Raw genomic sequence first — 20,840 nt, forward strand, 5'->3', positions numbered from 1 at the left:
ATGAGGGAAATGGTTTGTGTACTCATGAACAAATTTAATTTAAAAAGGCCCTGATCATAAACATGTACAAGCAGCAGGAACTTCACACTCATAACAGATAACTAATACAGTCAATTTTGACAGCGTATCAGCTTACAGATGTACAGTATGTGTTGGCAAAGCTTATTGTGCTGTTTGACAGGTGCACAAATGGACGATAGCTACCTGGATCATTGCATGCAACCAAAGATACAAAACAGGGCTTTTTTCATCTTGACATACACTCTTTTTCATGCACAGTAGACTATCCATAAATGGAAACGTGCTTCCATGAAGGGCTCATCCTACAAGATCACAGGAGGCTTGACAACAAAGCAATAGTCATGTAACTGAATCAAAATAACTGGCAGGAAAGCAACACACACTTTTTGCAGCACATAGATTGTATTTAATTATGCCAAAAGAAAAAAGCACCATAGTAAACAAGAAAAAAGTGTTTCCACCCTCTTTATCTCAAATTTTTCAATTAAAAATCTTATTACAAAAGTTGCTTTTAAACCTTATTTAATAAAAGGTTTAAAAAGATACAATGGAACATCCAGAAGTAAATAAGTTACATGAGTACGTTAAATCACATCAGCAAGACTTTAGTGTATTAATGTTTTGTAAAAAAAAAAAAAAAAAGCACAAAAATAAATTGTCTATCACATCTGTACATAAGAGGTATATAATACTTTTGTATATACAATATTTTAATATGTAACAGTCTTTTTTAAAAGGTGCAGCAAATACACAAAAGGCAGTTTCTGCTCATTTGTTAAAATAAAAGCTCTATAATAAAAGCATTTTATACAATAATTACAAGGAGACTGACCATTTCTGTACAGTACACCAAAAAGCGCCAGCATTACAAATTAAACACAGACTCAAGAAAAAAAATGACCACTTGTACCAAATCAAGAGCTCCAGGAGATAAAATTTGAAGAGGCAAAGAGGGGTTTTAAAAATAAAAACCAACACACAATGACATTTTACAATACATACATATATATTCACCTCCTCCTGAACAGCAGCAGCTGGGGATCTTCAGAGGTTCAGCTGTTGATAGAAATCCTGTGTTACAGAAATGATGATGTGGGGTGATGTGGGGTGGGGGGAAGCAAGCAGCTGGAGATTAGAGGGTGTTAGGCACTACAGCCAGCCCTGCAACCTTCACCCATATCAACACCGCTTGGGCCAGAATTCTGAACAGTCATCTGAAATTAATGGAAGTTGCGCAGCCCTCATGCCTGGAGGATTTCAGCTCTAGCATAGTGGCATATGGAATTAAGGAGACAGCTGAAATGAAGTAGAGGGTTTTCAGCTAATCTTTAAAAAAAAACCAACCCCCCCCCAGTATTGTTTGTGCTGTTTCTGTTCCCCCCACCCCCAAAATACTGTACAAACTCTCTTACGAAAGTACACACAACAAGACAATTTGCTGGAGGAAAAAAGTTTATGGGGAAAATGCCTTGGGGTATAAATATTTTGATAGCAGCAAAAGGTTCTCAAAGGTTCATTTTTTTCCAGACACACTGGACCGCACATTGCTAGCAGGGGGAAAAAAACCCTGGAAACAGACCAAGCCCTAAACAGATAAAAGCAACAGATGTCTGAACTACCATTCTCTATACAAAGTAGTTGGTTGTGCAAAGGTTATAAAGCCACCCAGAAACAGGACAATAGCCAACTGTATATGAATCAGCAAAAAGATGCTTTTCCAAAGACTAAACAAATTTTAATTTGCAACTTCAACAATGTTATGCTAAATTAGTTGTGCATTATAAACCAGTTCTAATTAAGTATGTTTACACAAAAGTCCCAGTGAGACCAGTAAGTAATACTCCCTACTACCTTGCAATCTGGGGTTGCAGGCCTGCACATCTAACTGGAAGTAATTCCAAATGAACTCAATAGGAGTTAAGTTGTATAGAGATGCATAAAACTGCACCATTAGTGTACTGGGAATAAAATGCTCACTGGCAAAAGTGATATACTATTAATGTAGTTCAGCCAGGGAATAATTGTAAGCTCATCTGTGTGTCCAGTTAGAGTACTTTTCAATTTAGGATGAACAATAATAGAAAACTTTCTAGTTTAGCCAGCTACCCTGCAGGAACCTTAAATATAGTTGAGTTTAATATGAAACTGCAGTATGCACCTCAATTACAAAGCACTAGGATGCTACAGTAGAGTTGCATTGTCCCAGAGTGCTTTCAAACAGATGTGCTTTTAGACAAAATGCTTTCCTATAGAAAAGGAACTCAACAGAAAGGACAATGCAGAGCTCCTGATAGAATTCAGTAATAGATTTGAATTCTGCTTTGTATCAAGAACCATGCACCCCAAAGATGGCTACCAAGATCATATCCCATATTTGAATTTTAGCAGAAAAAAGGGTAATTTTGTAATCCTATTTACCAATATTCAGGAGAAGGGTTTTAATTTAGCTCACATAAAACCACTCACTCGGCTGTTAATGCAGCATAAAATATTCCCAGGTAATCAGGTAAGGAAGCATTTGTAAACAGACAGAGACCCACTTCTCTTCTTCCATCCTTAATATCATTAAATGCATATCAGTTGTCTCAGCAACCAGCCTGGTAAAATATTATGGGCTACTAAATTTTAAGATTTGTAAGAATGTTCTGATATAAGGGGACCTTAGCCTAGAGGAAATTACACAGGCCAATACACAGAAGTGGTTAAAGATTAAAACTCCAGAAGAAAACTAGTATCCCAAAAATAATGGAAAGCATGCACAGACTGAAAAATAGTGGGGAAATCAAATTATGGCAATAGGGCACCAGTGAAAAGGAGTAAATTTAAGATGTCAGCTATCATTTTAGAGTGAAGCACAGTACACGGAGACATTAAGATACCAGGGGTGATTCTTTACCTAGTTTTGAAGTTAGATCATTTTAAAATACGTCACCTTGAACTTTTCAGACCCTCTTTTGGTCCAAATATGCTTTGGGGGATCTGGTTGTTTCCCCCTGCATTTGTACCACACCAGTGCTGCCTTTGCAACACACAGCAGGTCAAACCCATGTGATCCAGTACTAAGCCCTTTTCAGCTTTAGCAAGAGCAGGACAGCACCTGCTGGGTCCAATCCCCAACCTCTATACATGGGAACAGACACACAGGTGAGAAGTCCAGTTGTTTCTGGGTTCCTCCATCTGCCCCACATATACATCTGCATAAAAGTAGAGACTGATTCTCAGCATCTGCTGATTGCATGAGGCTGGCACCATAAAATGCTAAGAGATCCAAGCTGATGAATGGAATTATGTTTCACCCTCCCAAAATTTTAACACAAAATGAAGGTGAGAACAAGGGGGTGAAATAATTTAGTTCTGCTTTTGTCTAAGGGAGCACATTGGCTATGGTCATGATGCAAATCAAAGTATCATCAAAAGCAATGAAACGTCAAATTCAGCCTTGCAATGAACTACCTTCCCATTTATTTGAATGGGATATACTCATGAATAAACTTTACCAGATTATGCCCTTGAAACAAGTATGCACCAGAATCTATCCCTATAGGTTTTCCATTTATTACTCTAATAGAAAATTTAAAGCTAGTTATCCATTGCAAAGTTTCACTGACAGGGAGACTTACTGATGCATGATTTTTTCATGTAATTTTGATTAAATTTTATAAGTCATATTTATTGTCCCTTTTTGTAGCCACAAGATGGGGCACAACAAAGCCCAAAGTGCTCTGTGCTGAATCGTGGCAATTCTGAACCAGTGAGGCATGATTAGAATGCTAGGCTATGACTCAGGAGATCTGCATTCTGGACCCCGTTCAACCCTGAAGTTCACTGGGTGACTTTGGGCCAGATGAATTCTCAACATAACCTATTTCAAAGAGTGGTTCTCATGAGAATAAAAATGGAGTGGCAATCTATGCAAGTCACCTTACATTCCCCACAAGAGGAAAGAAGGTGCATAAAAATGAATTGTAATAGCAGTTATATTAAGTAGTAGCAGCAGTGGTGATGAAGGAAAATAATACATCTCACCCTGTGGAAAAATATTTGTGCCACCTTTCAAGAAAATACTCCCTGGCTATTTTGCTCACTCCCAGAAAATCTGACATGGTTCCCACTTAGTTCCCTCTTTCATAGCAGACTTCCTTTTCTTTTCTTTTGCACCAGTAATTTCTGTTATTTCTGGAATACTAAAGGGAAAAGAAACTCCAGTGCCTCTCCCTCACATTGCTAGTAAATACTTGCACAGGGTCTTTTGATCCTTAGGCCCAGGCTAACTTTGATGTGGTGCCCTTTTCTTCAATAAATGTACCCACTGCCTTTTAAGTCTACCCAAATTGGTAGCCATCACTGAATCTTCTGAAGGTTGAGCTCCTTCTTGAAGATGAAATCTAAAGCCACATCCCACTGTCAAATAGCCAGGTTTAAAGGGAGAAGATATTGTCTCACTTTTATGGAAAAGTGAGCAAAACGTTCTGCAAACATTTATAACTGGAAAGGATAGACCAACAAGTCAAATTATGGCAATAAAGCCATTTGAAAAAGAGTAGTGACAAATTTCTGAATTTTTCACTGCACCAAAAATACAAAAAGAAAAAAGGCACAATGACAGTGCCAAATACTTTGAATCAAAGTCCACTAGAAGGACTCATATTAACAACCTACTGGGGTTTGGCTGACATTAGGTCCAAACTTAAATACTTCAAAAACTAATTTACTTGTGGAGTGTTTCCATCATGAAGCACTGAAGATTTATAAAATGTAAGTACATTTAAAAAGTATACAATGTGTCAGACTGTTGATCTATCAAACTCAATACCAGATGCCAGTAATTGACTAGCCACAGCTCTCCACGGTCTCAGGCAGAGAGAGCGCTTTTCAAGCTCTTTTGTTGCAGGAACTTCAGTGAAGATGCCAGGGACCAAACTCAAGACCTCACATGTGGAAAAGTGTGTGCTTCTCAGCAGACCTAAAGGCCATGCCCTCTCTGAGCTGCCAAACTGCATGGCCAGCTCTGGGGCCGTGATGGATGGGCTGCGTCCTGATTCTCTGACCAATATACGGAATGACTCCAGGAGAACGAGTAGGCTTAAAACTCATTTGTAAGATGTAAATGTCTTTTTGCATGGCCTGAAATTTTTTAACAGAAATTTGCGGGAGTATTAAAATATGCAAACCCACAGCTTTAGTTTTAATATGGTTCAGAAAATGTTATACTATGTAAAATTTTGCCGATCATACAGCACAACTCTCCTAATGTATGCAGCAGTTACTAGAGAGGCCAAAAGCCATTTAGCAGAATTAGGGGACCCCACTATGGTCTACTGAAATTACATAAACACCCCTTTCTTAATTTTTCAATCCTCCTACATTCATCATAGGCCACTAGTGCTAGGAAACAGAGATTTAAAGCCAAGAATTAAAATTACATGGCTCTCTTTTCAATAATTTTTATGTATGTTGCTAGAAGCTTGTGGTTTGCACCTATCTGGGTGATCTCAAAAATCACTGGGACAAAATCTATTGTAACTCAGATCAATAAAACAACCAATACCAAATGTGAAGCATTTTATAAAATCCTGTGTCTTACTTTTCAAGTCCCTCATTGTTTGAGGGAAGGATTTAAATATAGACAGCTGCTACTTACCTTCAGGTATTCATTATGTGCTTCCATCCCCTCTACTTTTCTAGCCCTTGATTTTCTAAACATTTGTTTCCATTCTTAAAGAGGAAGACAAGTTTGAAAACTGAAATATGCAAATAAATGCATTCATAATTGCATAACCAGGGGATTCTAGATCAGTGAATTCAAGAATGTTAGTGCAAAGTCCTTTTCCTTCTTGGAGATAATTTACAAGGATTATTAAGAATTTACACTCTCCTGTCTAACCTAAGTACAGTGGTACCTCCGCTCACAAACACCTTGATTCACGACCAAATCGGGTTGTGAACAAAAATTTCATGAAAATTTTGACTTGGGTCGCAAACTCTGCATTGGGTGGTGACCAAGATTGCAGCCATCTCCCCACACCCCCAAGTGGGGAGATGGCCACAATCACAGTCGCGTTCGTGCAGGGAAGATGTGTGTGATCACAGGCGCATTCCTGCAGGAAAGATGGGCGCAATCTCGGCCATCTCCTCCCCCCCCAACCAGCACGACAGCAGCCATTCTCCCACCACCCCGAGTGGGGAGATGGTCACGATCATGCTGGGGTGGGGGGGGGGGAGAGAATGGCTGAGATCGAGCCCGTCTCTCCCTCCCCCAGTGTGCCCTGTTTGTGCCCATCTCTCCCCCCTCACACACACCCGAATGACTGACACGATCTCGGTCGTGCTGGGGGGGGGGCGGGGAGATGGCTGCGCTTGTGCTCGGGGTGGGGAGGGGGAGTTGGCCGCAATCTTTGTTCTTCTGTCACTTTGCTTCACATTTTTCTGATTAAAAAAATGGTTACAGAACGGATTAACCTTATTTACATTGAACCTTATGGGGAAATTTAACTTGGCTCACGACCAATTTGGGTCACGACCAGAGTCCTGGAATGGATTAAGTTCATGAGCCAAGGTACCACTGTATCCTGCCTGCTATTAGTATCTTAACTATCCCCCAGAGTAAGTGTCTCCAGCAACATGGCACCTGCCCCTCTCATGGGGCACTTCCTCTCTCCTTGAAAAAGAACAAGAAATAAAAGAACATAAATGGACACTGAGTTTAAAATTTGAAAAAAGTCCTGTTCCTGATCCTGCTGCTGCTCATGGACAGGAAGAGAAAGTGAGGCAAGCAGTGGAGGGAACAGAAAGAAGCTGGAGGCTAGAAGGGGGGAAATCAGTGAAGGAATGAGTTGGGGCAAAGCAAAATAGAGGAGTACACACTGGGAATGGGCAAAAAGTGCACGACAAAAGAATGATCAGCTTCAGGGCTGGGAAGGTTGAGAAAGGAGGCTAAAGACAGATGCTGGAGAAACAGAAAGGCTATATAAGCTGGGAGTGGCAAGAGAAACAGCAAAAGGCAAGGGTCTGTCTGGAAGAAAACTGAGCAGATCAAAAAATAACTTCTTTCCATTTCTCCTTCCCTCCCCAGGCTCTAGCCTTGCCATTTCTCTCTCGAACACCACACTCCTACACACACGCACTACTCTGGTGTAGCCAGGTTCCATGGGAACCAATATGCAACTAGTCCCCTCCGCTACCAGTTTGCAGTAGTGCCTACAGGAGTTTCTCAAACCTTTAACGTGTCCACAGATCCAAAGAGGTTAGGGACTCCTGCCCAAGACATACTTTTAAAAACAAGAAAACACATACATCCATTACTACTGGTGTTCACAATTCATTTCAGGTTGCTCTGGCTAAGCATCTCTGCATGACTTTTTTGCAGTGCCCTCTGCCCTGTTTTCACTCTCCCTGCTGCAAAATCAAAAAGTGGTACTCACTCACTTCCAGTAAAGTGGAAGTAACTCTCCACAAAATGTAAGTTGATAACTGCAAAGGCTGCAGTTATTCATGAAACACATGTGTATACAGAATACCAATCATCTGCAAAGAAACACTGGACAAGTTTAGATGGCTCTGTTTTTCTTGCGGAATTGTATCAATGTCGCACTTACAGTTGAACTATTGAAATGACTGGAATTATAAGATACCACCCAAACTGTTGCCTACCAGTATCTTTGATTTTTTGAAGACTGAGATCTAAGTAGTGCTAATAATATTTTAATTGAAGGTGCCTTTTGTTGGCAAATGACAGTCCAGCAGCATTAGGTGCTCAGTACTTGCTCTTTGGAAGGAAGGAAGCAAGGAAAGAAGGTTGTGTTTGAAGTTCAATCACATTATCCTGTGCTCTCAGATAGGTTTCCATTTTTTTTAAGAACTAAAACAATTTTTACTATTTGTGTATTTTTGGGTAGCTTGTCTTCTAAAGGAAGGCTGGCTAGGATAGGAAAAAACCCCCCTCCATACCAGCATTTTTTAGTTTATAACATAATGCAGCTTTACAGTGGAGCTTCCCTCTAACGCCCTTTTGGCACATGCACCATACCATGGGTGACACATGAACATGCAGCTCAAGGTCAGACCACCAGACAGTCTAGCCTATCACTAGTTATGCAAACAAGAGCACCTCTCCAAGATCTTAGGCAGACATCTGTCCCATGAACTGAAGGCGACCCCTTTAACTGAAAATGGAAAGGACGGAACCCCGGTTCTTGAACAAGGAAGTATTTGCTCTATTGCTGGGCCATGAGCATGCGAGCAATTGAGGTCTCCCATCCCACCAAACCGTAACAAGTGTGCAATAATATGACCAGCCTTGTGGGGCATTTCTAAATTCAACAGCAAGAGCCTGCATGCCAGCTATGCTGCATCCAGTGTTTAAAAAGACATGTTTTTGCAAGGAGTTGTTCTCACCAGTTCTTCTAAAGAGACGGTACATGGATCACTACCTTCTGACAGACACCTATCTTCTGCAGAAAATAAGTTCTCATAGGAATTTCCCAGGATGGAGGGAAAATTTGTACTGGTTGCAGCTCTAAACTAAATGGATGAGGACACTCAGTGAATGTCAAATGAAAAGACAATCTGTAGACCAAGGAAGTAGTCAAAGGAAACAGTATGGATTCTCAAGGTTAATAGAAAAATTCTCAGAGTCACTTCTGTCAATATCCAGATATTTCATCCATTTTTTTCCTTGTGTGGATGCCATGTCTAAGGTTTATTACCACAGTTCTTGGCAAGCTGGTTTGAACTGAAAGAAAACTGAATCCCATTCCATAATTAGGTACTAAAACAGTTATTTATAAATAAACGTCATTCATAAAATGTTTTTGCTTTAAAAAATAGAAATTTCATCCCACTTTTTCCTTTAAAATCCATTTGTTTGACTCAGGCGTGTTAGCATGGCAAGAAAGGAAGTGGAAACAAGAGGGCTGGAGTCTGTTTTGATGAGGAGCAATGCAAGCCACAGATGGAAGAGCATCTTGATGGTCGGAGTCTCCAGCCTGCCTGCTCTCTCATCTTCCTCAGAGCCTTGGCTAGACCTCTCCATCTTCATCAGAGCTGCTGCTGCTGCTGCTGCCGCCGCCACCGCTGCCCCCACTGGAGCTCCCGCTATCACTACTTTCCTCATGCTGAGCCTTGCTGCGAGCCGCCTCTGCCGCCGCCGCCGCCGCCTCTGCCTCTTCCCTCTCCCGCTGCTTCAGAGCAGCTGCCTTTTTCTCCTGTTCAGCATGGCTTTTCATATGAGCACTGCGGCTTTTCACTTTGTAGAAGATCCTGCAGGAACACAGATGTGCACACAGAAGTGGTTTATGCTATGGCACTGGAAAGCTGCCATTCCAAATAAATAAAAAAAAAAGACATTGAGCACACCAAAGATCGCTCTTTGGAGAACAGATGTAATCTGGCTCCAGTGTATGATGTCATTCATGACTAGCCCAACTTTAATTGGCCTGAGAGAGGCAGGGGAATGATAGTGCTACCAAACTGGAAGCAAGAGTTCTCTCGTTGGCCAATTTCTATCAGAAGGCTACAAAGGATGAAATAACATTGTTCCAAGAAACTGTGGAGTCAGTGCCGTCTTGGCCGTAGCAAAAGGGACTCAACGCAAGACCTCTGGAATGTCTAGGGCTGAGCCCTACATCTTAATCAAGAAGTGCAGAAAGGCCCCCACCCAAGCTGTCCTTTATTTTGATGTTTATAATGTGATTTCTTTCTGGTTCCTCTGTATAATACAATGTGGTCTTTAGTAAGAGTTGCATTTAATAGCATCTATCTGAAATCAGGGACTGCCTAGATTGTTTGACTACATGCTTTCTAGAAAAGATCACATCCAAACAGTAAGGGGAACTAGCTGGTTGGGACAAATAGGAAACAGGCCTGAAAGCAGTTCTTTGCCATGGATTCTGTTTATTTTGAGCCAACCAAGTGGCCATTAACCTGTTGGAAGCAACTACTGAAGGAAAAAAGAGAGGCTTTGCTAACTGATTAACAGGCGTGAATGAAGTGCTTAGCCATACTTTTTGCTGCATTTAAGTTCCCAAGTGCATTCGCATAGGCGTAAAAACTCATTACAGTCAGAATCAATGAAGTTCTCAATTTCTTTGTATGCCCAACATAGACTGAAATCATCTGCATCTAATTCCCTATTGCCTCCGATTATTTGCTTACTAATTGCTGGATTTTCTCTATATATTTTGTTTTTATCCATTTTCTTTACATCTTCTGTTTTGCAAGTCTCTCCTCATTTCTCACCTTTGGTGATTTTTTTAAACCTTTTTGGAAACCCAGCAACCATGTCTACCAAATAACCTCTATCTACATACAGGTTAAAACACTCAGCTGACCCTCATGATTACCATTCCTTTGGTAACAACTACAAGAAAGAAGAACCTTGGGTGCTGAAAGCACGCTTCTCTGAGTACCAGCTAGCAATCTTCTGGCTCAAAAGAGAGTTCTGTTTTAGACAGCTAAGTACCACAGCCTCCAAAGTATAAATATATTTATGTAAAGATCCCATATTCTTCATTTCATCATGATGTCTGAACTTGTAATAGCTCACTAGTTTTATGTAAATCTGTCAGATAATTTAATTTCCTATCCTAATAATTCCTGCAGGGAAAAACTTTTTTTTCTTAGTCTCACTCAAGTAGACAGGATAAGACCTGCAATGTGTACAAACTGAAGTGAGATGTTTAATAATGTCTACTTGTTTAGCCCAGAACTGGTGTATGGCACTAAAAAAGAAATAAAATAAAACCTAGATTTCTACTGAAAGCCTATTCCCATGTACTCATGTGTACAAGAATAATTCCATTCCTGCTGTGATGCATACAAAAGTGAAGGTATAACTACTTGTTACAACAGGAAGCAATTTACAAGTGGACAAAAATAATCAGCTATTTATATAGCTGTAACTTGTCCTGGCTAACAGCTCGATTCCACACCCATTGCTTCTGGTTGTACAGAAGGGATGACAGAACCTTTCTTCATCACCTGAGTCATTTCATTCTTACCTGCCACATTTTTTACATGGAAATTCTTCTTCTTGGTTTTGGGCTTTGGTGGCGGCCTCTGGTTTGGCTTTTGGCTTTCTTCTTCTCTTCTGTGCAGGTGGAGAAATCTTCCGATATTTAATGGGCATCTCCTTTGTTCTTCTTGAAGTTCTGCCTCTGGCTTCAACCCCTCTTGGAACAGCAGGTTCCCTTCGTCTCTCTGTGCCAGCCTACACAGAAAGAAACCATTACAAGTTGGAATGATAAGAATTCCTAGGGATCGGATGCTAAACAATGCCCAGAGATATAGATTTACCAACAGTAAACACCAGTGCTGGATTAGACCAATGGTCCATCTTGTCCAGCAGTCTGTTCGCACAGTGACCCCACAAACAGGATATGAGTCTTTTGCCCAAGTTCCCCAGCAACTGGTGCACATAAGAAAGTTGATACTGGATCACTGCCCCTAATACTAGACTGCACTGATTATACATTCAATTTAATTCAATTATGTAAAAATATGAAGTGTCACTATGCTTAAAGAGAGGTTTCAAATGGTAACTACACTGTAACAGTCTAATCACCATCACAAACATGTAGGAATACTTTCGCTTTAAAATACTGATTTAAACTCCCAATAGAGAGGGAATTTCCCCAGTTTCCCTCATTTTTTAATGTATCACAAAAACACATGCTCTTACAATTTACATTCTACCGTATTTTAGGAATTTTACATAGAATTTCCCTGGAAAACTGCTGAAGATTGAGCAAGCTTTTGAAAATCTGCCAGAAACATTCACCTCTCCATAATGAAACATATGTCTCCACATTGTCTTCTGGGCACAAACTGAGAAACTACGTTTGACTCACAAGTGTCTAAATCAAACAAGTAGAATTCAAATCAGAGTCTACTGCTTTCTGTATATCCATCACATAATCTCATAAAAAGAGAGAAAACTTAGCCTGAGAACCATATTTAATTCCAGGGAAGCTACATTTCAATGGTGGGCACAGCCCACAGTATTTGCATAGTTTATCCTAAAATTCTTACTGCCACCAAGCCAGCTTCAGGAAAGTCACTACACCCTCATATAAGGAAATGCTACACAAAAGTGGGAAAGCATGACAAAATTAGCTCTCTGGTGAAACAGCGCTGGACCAGGAGAAAGAGGAGTGGCCATTTGGGGACTCTGGAGAGCCAGATCTAGTCTGCAGGCCTGAGGTTCCCAACCCCTATCAAAAATAATGTTTTTAAAATGAAAAGTTCTATAAGCACCTTGGAAGGTCATCTACGAAATGACATGAGGCTTCCAACACTTGGAGAATGACAGTTTCTACCAGCGTGCAGACTACAGCACCATGAAAAACCTTGAAAATCTATGAAATGACGACACTCACAGCTTGGGAAGGGTTGTTTCTTGTTAGAACAACTAGACACCTGATAAAAGGGGCAGATTTCTCACTTGTAAGTGTGGTGTTTCCAGTGATCCTTTGGGAACTCCCATATATGGGCTTTGTGCCTGCTCCCCCTATGTGTGAGCCACATGGTCCCCAAGGAATCTTTTCTAGTTGAGATGTTAAATTTATGTCCCTGCATTTCCAAATCTGACTTACTTGGACTGAGAGCATCAGAAAGGTGACAGCCTTACCATATAAACTTAACCCTCCACTGGTATTTAGACGAAATCTAAATATATATCCATTTTATTGTAGTTAGTCTGACATTTGGCAAACCACTTTTAAAGCTTACTTTTCATATCACAAGTAATTCAACACTCACCTGGTCCTCATCATGTAACAGGTGTGTGGGTTTGGGAGGTGCTATGTTGCTGCTCTTGTCATACAACTCATCTCCTTCTACTACTTCCTCTTTTATAGCCAATTCATCATCCATTCCTCCTTCGTCATCCTCATCTTCAGTATTTTCGTAATCTTCATTGTACGTTCTGGGAGGAAGAGTACGTGTAAGCCTATGGGAACTCTTCAGACAGGTAAAAAAGGAATGCAAGTTAGATTTTTTTAAAAAAGAGAACTCACTTCAGTGCAAAGACATTAAGAGACGCGTAAGTGGAAGTCCAACAGGGTCTAGTTGGCACCATTCCAATAGATTCTTTGGATGAAGTTCAGTAAAACACTCCAAGTTCCATAAGTCATTCCACTGCTAAAAGGAAACGGATGACCTTTGTTTTGATGTTTTATTTTCTTATGAGCAATTTTATAGATGTGCAATATGACCTTTTAGCACCAAAGCCAAGATCTAGCATGTTACCTTTACATCTACTTCAGCTTCATCTTTAATGGCTCTTTCACTGGTTGTATCAACATCCCCAAAGATCAAGCTCCCATTCCGGCCTATTTTGACTTGCTTTTTGTATGTATAATAGAACTCTACACACTGGCTCACAGTCTTCGTCTTTATCTGGAATATTGGAAAAGGGTTGGGAGGAAATGGGGGGGGGGGGAACAAGTTACATTATATTATTATCTTTATTTATGCACACCCCCTCTTATTTACATATTATTTATGTACCTATGGGCTACAACTCTGCAATTTCACTGAAGTTCATTCTCTTGAAGTCTGGCATGCACCCACACAAGGCGGTTTCTAATTTTTGTCAAACTCCCTGAGTTTCAAAAATGGTTTGTCATTTGGAATCAAGGATAGGTATGAAGAGGTCATTCAAGTCTCCAATGGACACAGAAGGTAAGGCAATTGCCTGGGCTGGACTGGTGCTCTCCTTGATCAAAACTGGTCTCAGGCTCAGTTATAAAATCAACAATGTATGTATATTTCAAACTTTACTATAGCCAATTCCAAAGCCTGAGGAAGCTGGACACAGGAAAATAAAAGTTCTAAACAATGAAGTACATGTTTTCCAAGTTTCTATTAGAACGGAAAATCTAAGCAAAACCATCCAGGACTTCAACTCCTTCCCAGGTTGGTTCCCTTATCACCAGTTCTTTTCATTCACACATAATGCTCTAAGATAAGCCAATAACAAGATAATCAATAACAGAAAAAATAAAAGACACTAACAACACAGCACATCCTCCACTACTTATATTCCTCCAATATTTTTCAAGTGCTTATTTTCAGCTCTTAGGCTCTGGAACAACCCATTTTCTGACCAAGGCTACTGCATTTCTGAGGGGTGTTTTATCTTTTTTTTTTCTCCACACATACTATCTCCAAGCATTTCTATTTAATACTGTATTACATAAATAAATTGTAGTGTTAGATAATGAAAATGCTCAGCATCAGTATGAAGTAAACCCTATATAAGGAAATCTACAGCTGTAGATCCATTTTGCAATGCCTTAGGGAAATGCTAGATGATAAAATACTCACCAATTTCTGAACCAGGAAGAAGTCTTTCTTGTAGATGGCAATTCCTTTATTGAAGAGTTTTTTCTCCAGTACACTCCACTTATCTGATCCTGAGAAGAACACAACTGTTTTATTTCTTTTCATTCTCCCCAAACATGGAAATGTTTTTTCCAGCTCTATCTCCTGAATATATCTGTCATCCGGCTTGTATTATATTTGAAGTTACTGTTCCTTTATTAGAAGTTTTCAGAAAGCTTTTCTTAAGTAAATGCCATCTGCAGTGCCTTGACAGGTGCAGTTCATGATATACTTCATTAAAATATAATTCTGCTGTTCCAATCCCTTTGGCAGCAACAGCTGGACAAGTTTTAATGAGAACAGAACTTGCAGACTAAAGCAACAGGGCTCCTTGCTCTTAGGACTGCTCTGCACTTATTTTTTAGCTAGTCTGCCCCACATTCAATGTGTAAATATATGTGCCAGTCCCCAATTTTTAACATTACTTCAAAAAAATGTTCATCTGTGTATGACACAGATTTGTGAATCAGTGCCAGCAACAGCTGAAATGCCGAACTTTACGCAGATAGTGCAAAACACTTACTACTGGAGAAGTCTAAAAGCAGAACGTGTTTAATATTTGAAGCATGCAATGCACAGTCTCCCTTATGCCATCAACCAGTATTTCAACAGAGAGGAAGTTAAGCCAAACCACAACTAGAATGGAATGGAGTGGTGCTCGATTTCCTCTTCACACCCAAAACAGCCTTGGATTGGGACAAAACTAATTCACAATTGCAGCTAAAGTCCAGAATGTAAGCAGGATTTACTATTGCACTGTATGTTACACATACAGATAAACTAGCTTTAAAACTGTTAGGCAATCTATGCAAACGAGCAATTATTCTAAAGGTGAGGTTACAGAATTGAAAGTCCCAGGGTCTCCAAGGCCCTCACAGCAGTGAACTGCCTGGCCTTGATTGCCCAGCTCCTTCCGTGACATCAGAGCAGCTGCTAAGCAAGCAGGCTACAAAATATCTGCCAACCAACTTCCTTCTGTGACCTGACAGCAGATTAGCCAAACATTTCAAAAGAGGTAGGTCAAAGGGTTTGAGAAGAAACACAAGAGCCAAGGGATCAGAGGAGAGCCAGAAGCACAGTGGGTGAGTTTTAAAGGCACTCAACAGCATGATTTCAACACTGTCGCACTTCATCTGTAACTGGTTTGTACTTAAATGAATGTGGATGACATTCATATCCTGTGAGCTTTGCCTGTGTTGATGCATATTGTGTATAATACTATTACATGGCAAAAGCCCAAATAATCATGATATGAGAGAAGAACCACTTGATTCCATTAAGTCTATGAAGGGCTTGGGTTTGTTTTTGGTCAAACAGCAGCCCACTGCACCATGCCATAAACTGAGTTACAAAAGTAGCTGACAATATTATACAGAGGACCACCTGCTTAAAATGGCATTTCCAGAAACAATTATGTGCTTTACATTTTTCTGTTATGCTCTCAACCACCTCAGCAAAATATTTGACCTTTATGAAAACAAATAGTCTGAAGCACCAGAAGTTATTGCATATAGCATGAGGGAGCTCAAAAGTCTCTTTAAATTGGAAAGATATTTTTGGGTTACAAGACACTTAACTAATTTCCCATATCAGTTAACTTCTTTTCACTTTTAAGGCCTCTTTTAATTTAGGGGTATCTTGGCAACAGATAAGCCTACAAATGAATCACAGCTTTCCAGACAAACCTGGACAGGGCAAGTTGGACAGAGTGTTACTCCAAAACTCCTCTCAGAAAATGGTCCAGAAATGAAAACATTAATCATACCTTTAGAAATTATTTCCCATTCTTACTGCAGGAGACACAATGCCAGCAGCAGAATTGGATTTCTCTTTATTTTAAGGTTGGGGCATTTAAGTTTAAGGAAGTAGAAAATGAATTATATTTTGGAATTATTAGATTTAAAACAATGTTTTCCTTTATTTTATGTAATGATTCACCATTTTATGTTCCTATAAGCCCCCCCAACATGTTAGACACAAAAAAGTATTTTTAGTACCATTTTCAAAAGCAGATTACTTTAAAGTAAGCTGTACATTAAGTATACATTATTACAGAGGGTCCAGAATCAGAACGAAAGCTATTTCGTTCCATAGGAAGAAAATTAACAACAAGCAAAAGGAAACAGCTGATGAATTGAACAGCACTTGGTAACATTCGACAATATCATTGCCTTCACACCCAAGTGCAGAGATAATCACTGTCATCCTACTTGGCTTTGCATCTCCCTGCTGTCCAAATATCCCCCAGTTCAAAATATTACTATTTCCACTATTCCTCTATGTACAGAGGTACTGCAGCAAACTTGAGACTTTCTGTACTCCCACTGTGTGGAAAAGCAACACCTGGAGAAAGAGACATCACCCTGGAAGCAGAACTCCTGTGAGTGAAACTGCTGATGGGATGCTCCGTCACTGGAAAAGGAGCTGACTTTGGATGGCTCCCTCTGCAGCCTCTGCTCCTGACTTCCTCGAGTGGGAGCATTTACCGGATTGCAGTCCCTTGGGCAAAAAGGAAGGAGCCCATCCATGAGCAGAAGGGCACTCAAGCTCCAAAACCCCATGTTTATTCGACCATGTGATTCCCCCACCCCCCGACCCTTGATAATGAACTGGCTCACTCAGCTATTTCATATCCAGCATCAAGACAAAGCCCATTTTCCAATAAACCAGAATTCCTCAGAGAGCACAATTCTATATACAGCAAGCACAGCAAAAAAGAAACCTGAAACTCACAACACACTCATTAAGCATCCAGGTGAGACTGGAGAAGTGTTATCTCAAAGCTCCTATTAACAAGCTGCCAATTGCTGCAAGAATTGGTGCATTTATAAAACCTCCCAAATAGAACTCTTATGTTTACTGTCCTCGTCTGCCTAAATAGTAAGTATCAAAGTAAGGAGGAAGGAAAGAGAAGCAGCGATGCCAACTGCCTCGTTTTCTGCATACCTGTGTAGTGATAATCTGCAAGAGGGTGGCTTAGGGACCGCACAGACGTCTTCAACAGCAATTTGGTTAGAGCAGCCTGAGTGGAGGAATGCAAATAAATGGATTTCATGACAAACGGTAAAACTGGAACAAGCCCCCTGCCACCAAGATGGTATAATCTTTATTGTTTACTATGCTGATACATTCAAAGTTGACCTTACTCATCCTGTAGAAGGACTAATGCTTGCTTATTCAGTCTTGTAACTTAGCCTTTGAGGTAGGTGGAATGGGCCAAGACATATTAAATCTGCTTAGCAAAAAGAAGGTACCATGTACCTGTCATGAGCCAGTTCTTTTCCTCTTTCCTTCTGTTTATCAAGCTCAAAACATCTGACATGCAGTTTTTTTTTACTGAAACTTAACTGAGTTTGAAACAGTAAGGACTCTATATACCCCTCTACTGAAGTTGCTGAAGAAGCATTTACTGAAAAAGTAAAGAGCAGAATCCAAACTGAAACTTCTCCTCCTTCCTTCCCTCCCTTTCATAAAATATTCTAACTCCAGCCATTAGGGTGGCTTCTGCTGCTTGATGGTTAGATGGCAGGAACATCAGATACTTCTTAAAAGGTCTGCTCATCACACACACCTTAATAGTTCAGCTCACTTTGCCCGTTGTCTCTTTACAGAGTCAAGGAATGCCTCCTCAATCTTCTCACCACCCATCAGTTCTGAAAAGTCCCCCTCCTTTTCCAAGGTAGCCTGGTTCTCACACTCTGCCTAATAATCTTCACTAGGCAGCCTCAATACTGCCCAGTCCTCTGCTCCCTGCTTCCACCTCCTCCTCAGAACTGGACAAATCTATCTGAGCAAACTGTAATATGCTCAGTGCTGGGCCCTTTCTTTACAATCTAGAAGATGCCACTTTCTTTTTTCCCCTCCTGTTCCAGCTTTAATTTGGTACCAAGTGCCTGCCTGTGAAGGTATTTGAGACTGAATTAATTAAATGCCTTCACCTACATGGATGTATTACGTCATCTGACAATGATCCTTGCTAGCACGTGCTCAATTACTGAAGAATTCCCACCCAGGGATTCTGCCTTAGATAATGACTCATTGAAGAGCTAGCTAATATCCACATGTAAACATTCAGTTCACTCAAGTCAACAGTACGCCAAAGCAAACACAAGGCCACAGTGATTCCAGGCAATCTGCTGATGCCTACTTGAGTGCATGCAAAAGGTAGGTAGGAGACTATTCAACTACTCCTTTATAAAGCATAAGTTCTTTGACAACACCTATCAAGGGCCTGCATGCACCTTATTAATACTTAATATATAAAGTATAGTAAGTAGTAACACGGCCGTTTCATCACAAAAATATAGTGTTGCAAATTAAGTTTCATGTATGTAGGTGACAGCAACATACTTAATTGATGACTTTATACTTTGCCTTTCCACACTTAACACTCAAGATGGACAATTAAGAACTAATAATATGATCCTATATTAGCTCAACATATCTGGAAGGAATCTGATTAGGGAAGGGAGTGGCAATTAGTAGAAGCGGTGCTCCCTTTATTAGATGCAGCTTCCAACTTGAGATTGCAAAGTCAAATTTGCTTCTCATCTCTTAGATTGCTGGACCTTTCCTCTCAATTAACTCAAAAAGTAAATAGTCCAGATTCATGGCTTTATGACAGAATCAGATGCCAGCAGTACACATGCAGCTGGCTTATACTGAGCCAGTTCATCAGCCCATCTAGCCCAGTATGGTCTAAACTAGCTTTCTCTAACCTGGCGGGAAGTTGTAGAGCATGTGCTCCACATACAAAAGTCCCCATGTTCAAACCCAGACATCTGCAGGTAAGGCTGGGAAAGACCCCTTCCCCAAACCCTGCAGAGTCACTGCTAATCAACAATGACAATCTGGAGCTAGATGGAGCACCTCTGACCAGCTATATGACAGCTTCCCATCATTCAAGATATGTCAGACTACAATTCTCAGCATCTCTCTTGGGAAGCATCATCCAAAACATCTGGAGAGTCTCAGGTTGAGGAAGCCTAGTCTGCATTGCTGGGGAGCAGCTCTCCAGGGTTGCAGAGAAGTTTTTTCAGCCTTGTCCAGCATGCTCTCTACCCACTGAGATACAACTCTTCCACACAAGGCAACAGTAACCAGGTGCCTCGCTCTGCTAGCAGTGCAAATGCCAAGAGGCAGGGTCGCCATCATGGCAGAGGGAAGACTGGAAGGGGAGATGTAGAAAGAACTCCAAAGGCACACTGTAGAAACACAGGCACAAAGTGGGTGCAGGCTCAGAGATGCATAATGGGATTTTCTTAGGAATGGGTTGTAGTAAAAGAGCTTTTCCCAGCACAAGGTGAAAGTTTCCAAAACACTCAAGCTTGGCTGGTTTCATTCTTCCCATCACAGAGCTCAATAAAGTTGGACCCTCCTGCCAACTTTAATTAGATGCACTGAGGACTGATGGAGACTTACCAGAACGTTTCCTTTTGTTTCATGTAAGCAGTGAAATGCCAGCTCTTGGTTGGTACCACCACCAGGAAATATACTTGAGCAAGCAGCAGTCAGCAGATTCTCCACTGTTACATAACAACAAGAAGACACAATTATCACATCCAGCCAAGAAAAGCAGTAAATGGGTGAAAGAAAGCAAGCACTGGTTTTCTAAAAGAAAGACGATGGCCTTCTTAACCACCCCTGCCCTGTTCCACTTTCTGAGAAAACCAGGCCTTGCCATCTTTTAATGCAAGGGTGTTCAACTGCACAAGGGCTATGCTCCATTTTGGAGAAGCTCTTCAATTTGGAGAAGCATTCTAGGGTCAGGTAAATCCAGAGGAAAAAGGGAGCATGGCCAAAACTGCCCCCATATTCCAGCTCAAACCTTTTACTGTCAGTAGTAAGCCCCGAAAGACACATTTTGAGAATATGAGGAAAAACACAAAAGCATGGAAACCATGCTACAATTACTGGTCAGGCAGTCTGGTGAACCTCAGAGGACCAGGCTTGGTCTGTGGAGCTGAGGTTCAACACTCCTGCTGTGAAGGTTCCCAGGCAAATCAGCTAAGGTGCCCTGCCGCCTGTTTTGTTACTGCCTACTCCATCTACGCCTGGAGGAATGTTATCCATGGGGTCGTGATGGATCGGATGTGACTTTGCGACTAAGTACAACAACAACTCCATCTACACAGTGGATGCAAGACAGAGACATTCACAATGATACAGAGCTTTAGCTTGCTTGTCCATGAGAAAATTGTGCTCCATGCTAGCTGGAGCTTTAAGTTACTTTTAGCACTAACTGCCTACACAATGGAGGTGGAAAAGGGGAAAGTCCAAGAATCAACTGTAGCAATGCCCTTCTGTCAACCTAAAAACAGAATGCTGGGGGTGGTAGGTGTCCAGAAACATCTACTGTAAGTACTGCGGAGTTTGGAAGCAAGCTTACCTCGCAACAGGAGGCATGTTAAAGGAGTTACAGACTCTAAATATTTCAG

The 20,840-nt window shown here is 40.8% G+C and overlaps 1 protein-coding gene across 9 annotated transcripts in view; it reads right to left on the reverse strand.

The window, feature by feature from the left end:
* Positions 1-8,781: 8,781 nt before the first annotated feature.
* Positions 8,782-20,840, reverse strand: part of MIDEAS (mitotic deacetylase associated SANT domain protein) — a 71,553-nt gene continuing 59,494 nt past the window's right edge. For 8 of the 9 annotated variants that reach the window (XM_044435876.1, XM_044435875.1, XM_044435874.1 and 5 more), the window contains 7 exons: positions 19,825-19,928; positions 17,350-17,425; positions 14,347-14,435; positions 13,267-13,416; positions 12,778-12,978; positions 11,019-11,227; positions 8,782-9,279 (listed from right to left, as the gene is read on the reverse strand). In XM_044435876.1, the coding sequence (XP_044291811.1) occupies positions 9,039-9,279; positions 11,019-11,227; positions 12,778-12,978; positions 13,267-13,416; positions 14,347-14,435; positions 17,350-17,425; positions 19,825-19,928 (1,070 nt within the window). In that variant the 3' untranslated portion in view covers positions 8,782-9,038. Of the gene's footprint in view, positions 9,280-11,018; positions 11,228-12,777; positions 12,979-13,009; positions 13,159-13,266; positions 13,417-14,346; positions 14,436-17,349; positions 17,426-19,824; positions 19,929-20,840 lie in introns of those variants that run through there. The other variant, XM_044435877.1, reaches the window with a different exon arrangement.

The sequence above is a fragment of the Varanus komodoensis genome, unplaced genomic scaffold, assembly GCF_004798865.1.
Source record: "Varanus komodoensis strain SLA01 unplaced genomic scaffold, ASM479886v1 scaffold3, whole genome shotgun sequence".
Taxonomy (NCBI): Eukaryota; Metazoa; Chordata; class Lepidosauria; order Squamata; family Varanidae; genus Varanus; species Varanus komodoensis.